General features: G+C 26.2%; 4 protein-coding genes across 6 annotated transcripts in view; 1 reads left to right on the top strand and 3 right to left on the bottom strand.

Moving 5' to 3' along the window:
• Positions 1–10,821, bottom strand: part of LOC102680563 (UDP-glucose 4-epimerase) — a 21,463-nt gene extending 10,642 nt beyond the window's left edge. The window contains exon 1 of the mRNA XM_031508615.1: positions 10,807–10,821. The gene's annotated coding sequence lies outside the window, so the exon portion shown is untranslated. The remainder of the gene's footprint in view (positions 1–10,806) is intronic.
• LOC102680040 (PR domain zinc finger protein 10-like) lies at positions 154–5,663 on the bottom strand. Of its 3 annotated transcripts, none has more exons than XM_006611678.2 (12): positions 5,513–5,663; positions 5,141–5,324; positions 4,638–5,034; positions 4,234–4,566; positions 3,847–4,173; positions 3,538–3,747; positions 2,964–3,467; positions 2,599–2,863; positions 2,383–2,524; positions 2,107–2,295; positions 1,835–2,026; positions 154–1,758 (listed from the first exon to the last, which is right to left on the bottom strand). In XM_006611678.2, the coding sequence occupies exons 2-12, from the start codon at positions 5,279–5,281 to the stop codon at positions 1,483–1,485; spliced, it is 2,976 nt and encodes a 991-aa protein (XP_006611741.1). In that variant the 5' UTR covers positions 5,282–5,324; positions 5,513–5,663; the 3' UTR covers positions 154–1,482. The 3 variants fall into 3 exon arrangements, with proteins under 3 accessions (XP_006611741.1, XP_006611742.1, XP_006611743.1); XM_006611679.2 differs by having other exon boundaries at positions 4,234–4,548; positions 5,513–5,660; XM_006611680.2 differs by lacking the exon at positions 4,234–4,566 and having other exon boundaries at positions 5,513–5,661.
• Positions 6,010–8,727, top strand: LOC102674865 (trichohyalin). The gene is made up of 5 exons (XM_006611818.2): positions 6,010–6,457; positions 6,523–6,721; positions 6,807–7,573; positions 7,653–7,851; positions 8,052–8,727. The coding sequence occupies exons 1-5, from the start codon at positions 6,264–6,266 to the stop codon at positions 8,694–8,696; spliced, it is 2,004 nt and encodes a 667-aa protein (XP_006611881.2). The 5' UTR covers positions 6,010–6,263; the 3' UTR covers positions 8,697–8,727.
• On the bottom strand, positions 8,983–10,797 carry LOC102679902 (palmitoyltransferase ZDHHC23). Its single transcript, XM_006611677.2, has 3 exons — positions 10,068–10,797; positions 9,834–10,010; positions 8,983–9,442 (listed from the first exon to the last, which is right to left on the bottom strand). Exons 1-3 carry the CDS (start codon positions 10,595–10,597, stop codon positions 9,250–9,252), a joined length of 900 nt encoding a protein of 299 aa, XP_006611740.1. The 5' UTR covers positions 10,598–10,797; the 3' UTR covers positions 8,983–9,249.
• Positions 10,822–12,550: the final 1,729 nt, after the last annotated feature.

Here is a 12,550-nt window from a genome sequence, read left to right as displayed (position 1 = left end):
TATATATTATATATTTATATATTTATAACTTTACTTAATCCCCTTTAATAATAATATAATAGATTTTAGATAAAATGAAAAATATTCTTATAGCATATTAATTGAGTAGAAAATTGAAGGATTCAATTTTGCGGTATAATAAATCATACATAAATCAGTCACCGGGTAACTTTATTTAAGTCACATTACAATACAGTTCTTCATGTATTCAACAACATTAACGAACATGCATTCTTTTGTCTTTGTTTTCTTCATAATATTATGTATATATAATGCATGTAAATTGCAAATTTTAAATTTTCTTGTCAATTTATGATATAAGAAATTACATTGGAAATTATAATTTCAAATGTCAATACTACTTTATTATTAATTGAATAAATTGTTAAATTGTTAAAGTGTGTGAATATGCCATATTATGTGTTAAACATTATCAATTTTACATGCATTATAAAATTACAAAGACAAAAGTTTTCTTGTCTAGGTAACTATTAATACCTTCAACTTCAACCAGATATTTCAATTCGATGAGTATGATGGATGCAAAAATTGTTCACATTAAATTCTGTTAGTGAAACTAGTAATTCTGAAAGATTTGGTGAAAAAGAATCCGTTTGATATCGAAAATCTAGACCGAAAACACAGATATTTTTCTCTAAATGAGAATTGATATGATTAATTATACAAGAAAGTTATAAATTACTTTATAAGAGAAAGAGTAAAAGTGATCAGGCGATTCGTTAAAGACTACAACATTTTGTGTAATCTACAAATAACTGTTTTATCATCAAAGTCAGATGTAACATGTAGATACTACAATCAGGTCTATGAAAAAAATCACATAGTATAGACGAGATTACACTGATCTAAGATTCATCGCATTTTCCAAATTTAAGCTATGTTTAAATTTCACTTTAAACGTGAAGCTTAAATTCGACCACTCTAACATCCATAATTAAATCACATCGAATTGAAGCTTTTCGGAATTTTAAAAGAAACTACTAGATTTTATGTCAATGATGTATCGACAGTAAAAGGACTTGATCTACCTGTTTTTGCTCTGTATTTGTAATACCTTGAGCAATAACTAACATATTTTCCATTGTGTTTAAGTCTTAAATCTCCATGTTTGTGTTTTTCATTGTATGTTTATATTTAAATTCTCATCCATGTTTTCATCCTGGAGCTCAAAGTATTTGTAAAATATTGTATACTCTGTTTCAACAAATTTATTCAAAATTATGACCATTACAGTCATCGACCATATAACCAACAAAATAGCATTCAGTGTTTCGCACTGAAGCTAACCAAGCTGTGCTCCAAATATTTCTCTGCGGAGAATCAATTACTCCTCATGGACATCAATGTCCTTATTTGGCAACAACAGCAAAAAGCACAGTATTTCTTTACTGTGCACAAACTTATGAGATTCATATCTCATTGAATTAACAAAACCTCTCATTGAGGTTGTCACAGATATTTTCAACGTATGTCACGCATACGAACAAATTGTTGCCCAACTATCTCTAATCCATTGCTTATTAGATCAACATCATCAGATATTTTGATTATTCTTGGTTTAAAAAAATCTGAATTTGTTTCACATGCTTGAATATAATCAGATAATACAAAGTGATCTTCAATAAGTACTGGAGGTTGATTTTGATTATGTGACTGTCGATTACGTGAACGCGGTACCTGATCAGCCGGTTCCATTAGATTAGAATGCTTTTTTCGTTGATGCTGTAAGAGTTTTGCCTATAAAAGCAAATAAAATTTTTAGAAGTTTGAAATTTATTATAATTAAAAATATAAATATATTTTAATGACATACCTTACTAGCATATTGTTTATGACACCATTGACAACTCTGAGGTGTAGTTGTAATACTACCAACAGTTTGACTAAATGTTGGATTTGGTAAATCAGAATAATCTGATTCTTTCTGTCGATTACTTGGTGGTAAAGCAGCTCCCGGATGATTTTTCATAATATGTGCTTTTCGTTTACTGCTACTTTTATAAACCTTTAAAATAAAATAACAAATAGAATTATATAAATTAAATACAATTTAATTTATTTTATTTCTTATATCGCAATATATACCTTATCGCAATATTGACAATAGTAATCTCTCGTTTGACGTAAAATTGGTAAATTTAATTCTGGTACAGATTCTGGCGCAACATCTGGATGTCGTTTTGCTAAATGATTGACAAGCATTCCCCTTCGTTTGAAACCCACTAAACATTGATGACATTTGTAAATAAAGCGATTATAATCGTTAGGATTTACCTGGTAATAATACATAATGAAATTATTAAATACCATTAATAATTTCTATTGAATAATTTTTAAGAAAATTTAGCAAAAAAAATGTACCTTTGGAACAAACTTTTTAGTTTGTGTTACTTGTGACATTTGTTCATCAGTAGCTGTTTGTGAATTATGTAATTTAGTCATATGTTCTTTTAATTTATCTTTTCTTTTAAATTGTTTACCACAATTTGCGCAGTGAAATTCTCTATAAAAAGAAAATAAATATATATTATAATATATAATGGTTTTTTTATAACATATAATTCACAATATACATACCTATGATCAGAATGTTTTAGTAAATGCATTTGTAATTTATCTACTGTAGCAAATCGTTTTGCACAAATTTGACATTTATGCTTTCTTTCACAATGATGTGCTCTAATATGTTTACGAATAATCGAATATTTAATAAATATTCTTTGGCAGTAAGGACAGCTAAAAGTGCCATCTTCATTTTTATGAGTTTCAATATGATCTTTTAATGATATACTTTGACTAAATAGTTGTCGACACATTGGACATTCAAATATTTGTTTATTTTCTGAATAACAAAAAAGAAAAATAGTTTTATAAATGATTAAATTGTAAATAATTTTCTCGTAAAAATTAAAATTATTTATGTAATGTAATTATTTATTTACCTTTGTGTGTTTTTAAATGACAAGAAAGTGCTGAATTATTCATAAATCTTTTGAAACAAATATTGCATGGCAGTGGTTTTTGGTCTTCAGCACCATGCACTAAACAGTGTTGTTGCAATCGCACTTTTGTTGCAAAACGTTTATAGCACATTGAACACTTATATGTCGACAAAGAAGTCAATCTTTTTTCTTTTTTTAAAGATAATCTCCCATGTTGTGAAATATGATTAATCAATTCTTTTTGTTTTTGAAATTGTAATCCACACTGTGGACAAATTGTAGATTGTATTTTAGTTTTTATTTTATCAGAACCATGTAAGAGAGTATGTAAATTAAGTAAAAGTGGTTTTCTAAAAATCAAACCACAAACAGAACATTTCCATTCCTTAGAATTATTTTGTCTCGAATTTTCTTTCTCTTTTAAATTTCTACCACGAAATATTTTCATACGTCGTGAATGAGTATCGTCTAATCGTGACCAAGTAGATAACTGACTTTTGTGTTCTATAATTAAAAAATTAAATAAGTATAAATATAAATATGAATTGGAATATTACATGTGTTTTAACTGTACCTTTATCATCATTCATTTCTTGCATGGATTTTAGAGGTATCAAATTTCTACGGATTGCATAATCAGTACTAGGACCAGCTTTTAGTTCTTCCTTTGGTAAAATACTTCTTGTAGTCAAAAATACTATACCATCACGTTGTTGACAAATTACTAAATTTTGATCTTTATATGTTAATGCAGGTCTAACAAATCGCATCCAGTTTGAAGCATCTATATTATTAATAAAATATATTTTAAATTATTTTTAAATAATTTTTAAATATTTTTAATTTATTTTTAATTTTTATTCTTTAATATATAAACACTTACTTTCATTTGAAACATCTACTTTTAAAAATTCTTTATTTTCAGTTTCATAGAGCAATGGCAATTCATTTTTAAATGGTGTACCATCATAAGGGTATAAAATACCCTCTATAGGTCCAAATTGAGTACGTTTTTGTATATAACGTTTCGCAAACACTCCATAATCTGATCCACCCAATACAATGTCAGAATTAGATAATTTGTTTATAGAAAGATATGATCCTGGCAGTGTTGCTATAGCACGTGATGGTACTGGTTGATCTGCTATTGTACATACATTATGTGAAGTACAATTATCACCAGTACATACATCATCACATTCATTACAACCTGTAATAAATTTAGATTTAATATATTATTATGATTAAATAAGGCAGTAAAATTACGTACAAATATTTTTTTTATCATTTATACGACGTTTTGAACGTCTGACATGTTTTTTTTCACAATCTTTTTTGTCTTCAGTAGACATTAAAATTTCATTAATTTCTTGTTCATTGGTTGTATCTAAGGGATCTATATTATTTTCTTTATTTGAATTTTGTGCTGTTGATGAAAGATGTGTAGAATCATCTACATCAAGATTCTGTGTCTTAAATGAATTTATAACATTCATTTGATCATCTTGCATGACAAGAAAATCTCTACTTAATGTAAAATCTGTACTTGGTATTCCTGTTAGCATCAATGGAGCTGTAGCTGATTCTAATTCAGAATTAGATTCTATGAATATATATAATATATTGAATTTTAAAAACATAATTTTATTTAACAAATACATTTATGAAACTTACCTTGCATAAGAATCAATTCATTACTAGACATCAATTGCTCCTCATTTTCGTTGGCAACAAAGTCAGTAGAACTATCAGATTGTTGTACATGTTGTGTATCGATTGGATGAGTCAATTGAGAAACATAATTAATATTTATTCTTTCATTTGACTCAGATGAGGATATTAAAGAAGAAGAAGAACCTTGCAATACAACAACAGAATTATGAAAAGGAGATGGTGGAAGTTGTACTGGAGTGGGTGAATATCTAGCAGCTGAACTCATATTAGGGTCCAGAGGACTAACACGATGTTTAAAATCAGAAAGTGGAGATGAAGCTCTAGGAGAAAATGAAACTTGTTCATATGTTGGAAATAAACGAGAATATTCTCGTGATGGATCTTCTACATATTCCACCTAATAAAAAAATAATTTCAGATATCATAAATTATATATATATTATTATATATATCTTTTTCTCAAAGTATCATTTCTCAAAGTATAGCTTTCAAAATTTACTTACAGTTAAAAATAATAATTTATTATTATTCATTTTTTTTTGTTCACACATTGATATAGAAAGAGAATCTGTAGGCCAATTGTCAGATATAGATATCTCAAAAGAGTTAATAGGGGCCCCCTCAGGAGGGCCCCTTAGATCCATTTTATTTTGCGTTGTATACCAGAAATATTATAATACCTGAAATCTATTAAAAACACGCTTTAAAAAAAGATCTGTTTCATAAGAATAAAATGAAAAATATTCTATTTGTTTAATCATATAATAAGAAGATATATTGTAAGATATTAGGATCATTGAATCGTGTGATAACATCTATGATAGAGTAAAATTAAAAATATAATGCTTTTGCACTTTATAAAATAGAAAACTTACCATTTCTAATACGCAAGTTTTCGAAGTCTATGCACTTTTTGTCTTGTGATGCACCTGCTGCAGTTCACTAGTTCGTCAACAATCGACATTATTCATTTTTATAATGTAGATTGAGAACCACTGAAATGGCGGGAAATTTTCGAATTGATAGACAAAATTATCAACATATAAAAAAATATATATTTGTAGAATAATAATTTTAACAATTTCTAATTAATTTCTAATTAATTCTAATTTTCTTTATTCAAAACTTATTCAAAACAAATATAAATTAATATGAACATTTAAATATCCTTTATTACTTATATATATCGTATATTAAAATCTTATATCAAAACAATCACATTTTAAAATAAATATAATTCATAAAACATAAACTTAAATTTTTTAATTGATTTATCGATGAGATATGTTTACTTAATTGGTTTATTTAAAAATAAAAGATTTTAAGAAATTTTTAAAAATAGAAAACAATAATATATAATATAAATATATTTTTAATTAATTAAAGTCGATAGTGTTTCGTCACCTAGCACAACTTTCTCAATTATTCAATTTACCCCTTAATTTGTGAATGAGGAGGGGGCTTACGCGTGCGTGTATAGGGAATACCTTTTATAAATTTGCTTAACAACGAAACAAAATGATATCAACAAAGACTTGGAATGACGTCTTGACGTTTATGCATTAAATGTAAGAAGATCACTGTGAATTTTCACTTGTATATAATAATAAAAAGTCATAGATAGAAATGAATGAAGTGACAAATCTAATGGATCGATTGATGAAAGTAAATATTTTTCATCCATCGGAAAAACTTCGAATGTTGAAAGACGAAGAAAAGACATTTCTCGATCCAAATATAATAATGAACGAAAGACATCGAATATTGCAAGAAAAATCCAATTCGCCATTCAATGACTCTGTTTTGAAAGAAGCTAAAAAGTATGATATAGTTAAAAATATAGATAAAAAATTTTAAAAATTAATTTCAAAATATTATTTTATAGATTGTTAATAGAAGAAGAGATACAACAATTATATATAAAAAAACAACAACAAGTTTTAGAGAGAGAATTGAAGAAATTTGAAATGGAATTAAATAAATCCCGACCAAAATTCTCGAATTATACATGTTGTGCAAAAAGAAACTTTGTATCTTCGGATGATGAAGATTTTTGGAAGACAGCCAGAAAATTAAAAAACAAGGTTCGTATAATTTTAAATAAAATTTTAATAACTAGATATACATATATTTATTTTACAAAAATATAAAATATAAAAATTTTCCCAGAAAATCGTTGAAGAAAAAAAAGATCAAATCAATGGTTCTAATGAAAGTACAGATATTCTGATAACAGAAATCAATGATTCTTTGTTAGAAATAAAAGATCAAAAAAATGAATCTGCTGGAAATATAAAAATAACAATTAAAGATAAAATTAATTTTAAAATAGACACTCAACGTTTATCCCTTCTAAGGAAATATTTCGATGTTTTAAAATATAATGTCGTGGAAGAAAAACGTTTTCGCGATATCAAGACGAAAATTGAGGAAAATATGATATCGAAAATAAAGAGAAAATATTTCGATATTTGGAGAACGCGTACGAAAGAAGCGAAAATCAATGGTCAGAAGCAAAAAGAAGAAAAAGAAATTTTCGAAGAGCAAAAAATCGAAATGTTTATAAATAAAATTATGGAAAGTCAAAATGCAATTATGGGAAATCAAAAAATAAAAATTAGCGGTAATAATTTAATGATAAAAGAATCTAATAGTACAAATAATAAGAATAGAAACACTTATCATAAAAATAAACATATAATTGTCGAATCACCGGCGCAATGTCGGTTAAATGCTCAAAAACAAATAATAGAAAAGCAAAAAGCTAAATTGGCTGAACAAAACAGAATAATCGAAGAATTAAAATTGAAACAAATGCAGAAAGAAATATCTAATGCGAATAAGGAGACAATTGATATGGCTAAACAGACTTTCTCTAATTGTGGGCATAATACAAGGAGAACGTTGATTCAATTAATGCAACAAAACGGCTACAGGTAATATCGATTTTTAGGACAATTTAGAATTTACATTGATAAAGAGATTTATAATAGATTATATAAATCCTCCTGAAAGAGACGAAAGTTTAATGGTACCCCGAAAACGAATGAATCCACCGATATTTCTATTAAGAATGGAAGCACGAGCAGAAGCTAGACGAAAAAGAATAAGATTGGCTGCAGAAATCCGTAAACAGAAACTTGAAGAACAAAAAAAAATGGAAGAAGCTTCTAGAATAGAAGAAGAACAGAAGAAGAAAAGGTTACAACAAGAGGTCAGACTAGAGAATTTAAAGTATTTAATTCTAATTATGTATATATATAAATGTTATATTAAATATTACAGAAATAAATTCATAAATTTATCTCGTAAACTAAAACAATCACCTCATAAAAAAATATATATGCTTTTATAGGTATATGTTATGCATTCGATACATGCTTTCTTCAAATAATGATGTTTATTTTTTAACAGGCTTTAGCCGAGGCAAAAAGATTACAAAAAGAGCAAGAACGAAATCGACAGCGAGAGATAGAAAAATTTCAAAGATTAAACAATATAGCGGATGAATTTTATCGACAATACCTTCTACGACGTTATATAATGAAACCTTTCGTAATACTTATTGAAGAATTACGAGGTAATATTAAAAAAGCGGAAGATCATTATAGAGAAAAATTGACAAAAAAAATTTTTACAACATGGAAAAAAGAAATAGAAAATCAATATAAAATAAAGATTGATACTGTTAAATCAATTTATAATACGAAATTAATTTTAAAAATATTTAGAGAATGGAAACAAGAAGTTAGGGAATTAAAGTTGAAGTATCAAGTTGCAATAGACTTTTATGATATGAAACTTTTAGATAACTTTTTTAAATTATGGCAAGTAATAGCAATTGAACTTAAAACAAAAACTGAAATAAAAGAAAAATTAATTATAAATATTTATGAAAATAAATTAAAAATCAAATATTTCAATACATGGAAAAAATATCTCACAATTGCTACAAACATTAAAGAAAGTGAAAAAAGAAAAGATGAATTGCGACAATTAGTATTAAAAGTAATTCCTGATTTTGATCCTAAACAAAGAGGTGTAATATCGGAGGATTAAAGTTCATGACATTAGAATTAAAATATAAAGATTACATTGCATAATAATATGTTTAAGTTTATGTAACACAAAGATTATTATCCATTTATATTTTGTATAGAAAAAAGTGTAAACATTTATATCATACTTAATTTATGTTCAAAATCTTATATTACACATAATTAATATAATTTATATGTTGTATTAGTTAAATACAATGGCCATTTTATCACAGTTATAATAAATATATAAATGATGCGCGTAATAGCAAAATAAAAATAATTAAAACTATAATTGAGATCAGCGCTTTTACGTCGTGATATGTTTTTATTAAGTTTAATATCATGAGCAATAGTTTAAAAATATTTAATACTTAATTAATATAAGATAAAGATAAGGCTGAGTATTGGAGTATGTTAAGATCAAAATTAATATGAATATGTATTTTTTGTTTTCACATACCACTATGCCTGTCTGATGTTTTGATCTTATTATTTCAATTTTTCTAATATTTTTTGCATTTAATGAAAAGTATCATCTTCCAAAGTAACTTAAATTAGTATATATTTAATATCTAAGTTTTGCAGCAAAATAAACGAGATACATTTTTCAACATCCCATGGTCATATGGACTTCCAGCTTCCAGAAGGCGTCGCTCATTCGATGTTGTACCAAGGTAGATTAACCAAAGATGATATATTAAATAACAAACTACCACTAATCCAACAAGTAGGCTGTAGAGTGCCGAAATGAAGCAAAGGGCAATGCTGGAACAATATGCACATTATTATACTTTGATTGGATGTTGAAAACAAACAGTTGCACGACATGTTATCTATTCAATTTTTATATTCTTGGAAAGCAAATAAGAGATATTACAATATTTACGACATTAATACAAGTCTCAGCAATTATCAGTATCTTATGATTATTAAAGTTTGCATTGTAAATCCTTAGTATCTTTCCAGTTTAGTTTTAAGTTTTAATAATGAAAAAAATATTATATTTCTCAGTATAAATTTATACTATTGATAACAATTGTATAATAATTTGAAGATTACGTATAATCTATTAATAATCTATTACTATTATTTAATAATATATTACTACTATCTAATAATATATATTAATATTGAATGTTTTTCAAGTTATACATACTCTAATTGATAATATACGTCACTACAATCGTCTGGCAAAAGAACAGTGCCAATAAGTATAAATGGATGGCATACACTAGTCATGGTTAAATTGGAACCATAAATAAAAGCTATGGCTGAGAAGAATAAACATCCCAAGTACCATTTTAAATTGCTTGAACCTATGCAGCAATCTAACCTAAAATATGAAATTAAATAAGATAAAATCTACTTTATAAAGAAAAAAATCTATTACCATTTACAATGATATTCTCTATTCAAAATACATGTCTGACACATTCGACAATGATGCGCTTTAGGAGGTGCTCTTCTTCTACATGTAATACAAAGTTCTCCGCTTCCTTCACCTAATTCTAATCCTTGGGTTAAAGTACTTTCTTGAGTTGCTGAATCTGCATTTAATCTAGTCATATAGCCGCACCATATACCACCCACTACACACATTATAAACACTAGATTCTCTTCTAGCAAGATCTCTAATAAAGGTACGACACTAATTTCAAAGATCAGCATTAACATGATTACACTTGTAATAGTCCACATTAGAAAAAACTTAGTACGAAGTAAAAATCTCAAAAAATTGTGATGTAAATAATATACTAATATCGGTGTTGCGACAAATATAATTACAGTACATAGTACTGTTTGTGCGGCTATTATTGCCAATATTGGGACCGCAAATATCGGTATCATTGCATCGACTGAAATTTGTTTAGCTCCAGCTCTCCAACCACAAGGATTTCGCAATCTTTCCCATACAGTCATTTTTGTATTAACAATTATATTGAAAGAATTTTTACGCTTGCATAAAAAGTTAATGATAAAATAACAAAATGAAGGTTAGAAATGTTTTATGGCATGTCGATATTCCTTAAACAATGTAAAATTTGTTATTATTAAAAATATTGCGCGCAAGTACACGTGATAACACTTTTTAAAACAATTAATATAATTATATCAATGATTTTTATATAAAAATTTGAAAATTTTTAAAGATCTTTGCTCGAAAATCTTCTTTCAATAAAGGTCCATTGTTTCGACACAAATCAATATATGGTTCTCTTCCAATTTAAATTTTCTGTTCAAATAAGAAATGAATTATATTATTTAAATGTGCAATGGAATAAAATATATCTTCCAAATTCTGTTGTTTTTTCGTATTATGCATCTTTATTTTTAAATAATAATGTTATGAAATATGTTGTGTATTTGACAGTATTTTGAAAATGGCGCAAAAATCATAAAGAGGGCTAGGATAAGTGTTCATTTCCAGTATAAAATAGCGGTTGTCATATGTGGTTCGTACTGTAAAAGAACAATGATATTAATATTACATTCCAATAATTGAAAATTGTGATTAATTTTAAAAAGATATTTTTACGGACTCCATTCATTCAATTCAGGTAACAAATATTTTATAAACAATTAAAATAACCATTGGTTACTTCTGTCAAAGGCATTGCCATCTTGTTCTACATTTTTGTTATTCTCTTGTGTGATATTTGCTATAATTTCTTCGCGCATGAAATTACAACTATGAAATGTATGGCGGGAATATGACGCAAATTGAAAATTGAAAAACAATCAATTTCAATAGAAAAAAATTTCTAGGAAAAAATTCGAATATCTTACATTATCACAACTATATATAAAAAATATTGAAGGTCGAGTCTTATCTCAGTTTAGTGTTTGTTGATTGATATTTATTAACACTCTTTTAGAAATTACAGAGAAAAATAATGTGATTATTAAAACATTGAATGAAAAATATAAAAAATTAATGAATATAACTATAGTTGTGATATTAAATTGTGTTATAAAATTATTAATTATTAATTATTTATAGAAATAAAATAGTCATCGTTTAACAAATTTATTTTAAAAGTTTAGTTTTTTAATCAAGAATGAATACAAAATTCAAGGCTAAAATAATAAGTAGGTTTAATCTATGTATATTGATTGTACAAAATATACATCGATGAGGTTACCATGAGACATGTAAACATTTAAATGAACACTATTATACATTACCATTAACGATCAATTTTCTATCAAATTTGTTTTATCAATTACAAAATGATTTTCTGAAAATTTACAATCACTTTAAAAGAAAATAACTGAAACGATTATCTTTATCTCTAATATTTAACATCATATTATTATATAGTCTATTTCTTTCTTTCACTGACACACACGGAATAAATATCGTTTAGTTTTTCGCGAAGAAGAAGAAGACTGTGATGAACATACATACTATTATCGCACAATCAAGGCGAGGCTAATTAAAGAACAGTGGGGTAGAACTCTATTAAGATAATCATGCAGAACAATAAAGACTTGTCTATACGAGTCAAAGATTGATCGACAATTACGACTAATACGTTGTCTATTGAAATTGTTTTCAATTGTTTGCACGTGTTCGTTTATTAAATTATCATTATTTGCCACTTTACGATATTTCTTGAGAGATTTTAATATATATTAAATGGAGAAGAAGAAACAATTCGATAGTCATTATAATGTAATTATTGTAAAAATATTATTATAAAGATAATTATTTGGTTATTGTATGTAAATATACATTATCGTATTTTATCGTTTGTATATGGTGCATGTAATTTTAATATTTGAAAATATTATCGTTTTTTTTATATTTATTATTAATATTTTGCAAAATATTACACGATATTTAGAATTTTTTATATTTTTCTTTTTTTC

Source organism: Apis dorsata, unplaced genomic scaffold, assembly GCF_000469605.1.
Source record: "Apis dorsata unplaced genomic scaffold, Apis dorsata 1.3 scaffold_92, whole genome shotgun sequence".
NCBI classification, from domain to species: domain Eukaryota; kingdom Metazoa; phylum Arthropoda; class Insecta; order Hymenoptera; family Apidae; genus Apis; species Apis dorsata.
The sequence above is the reverse complement of the archived record's forward strand: the minus strand, read 5'-3'. Positions and strand labels throughout refer to the sequence as shown.